At 37.8% G+C, this 278-nt stretch overlaps 1 protein-coding gene across 1 annotated transcript in view; it reads left to right on the forward strand.

Annotated features, from left to right (window-relative positions):
• The window catches only part of LOC119581745 (peroxisomal membrane protein PEX14-like), a gene marked incomplete in the record, with an annotated part of 13582 nt that overhangs the window by 12829 nt on the left and 475 nt on the right, over positions 1-278 (forward strand). The window contains 1 exon segment of the mRNA XM_037929877.1: positions 148-217. Within this exon segment, the coding sequence (XP_037785805.1) occupies positions 148-217 (70 nt within the window).

Below are 278 nucleotides of genomic sequence, written 5' to 3' on the forward strand. Positions count from 1 at the left end.
TTTAATGCCAGTACAGTGGTGCATGAATGGTCATTTTAGGTCAAAATGACCCTGACGAAATCCTGATCATAAGTCTGGATTTTCACAGAATATTTTTAATGGACAAAAAAGGACTTGAGATGTGTACATTCAGTTCTTCTTTCACAGGTTCAAGTTACAGAAGTAGATCCACTGGAAGGGTCAACCCAAAGTCTAGAATCAAACCAAACTTCACGAGGTAGGAAAATCTGAAGTCTTAATTGGACTGGAATAGTTAATAAGATTTGGGAGTTTGGCGA

Source organism: Penaeus monodon, chromosome 15 (genome assembly GCF_015228065.2).
Source record: "Penaeus monodon isolate SGIC_2016 chromosome 15, NSTDA_Pmon_1, whole genome shotgun sequence".
Lineage (NCBI taxonomy): Eukaryota > Metazoa > Arthropoda > Malacostraca > Decapoda > Penaeidae > Penaeus > Penaeus monodon.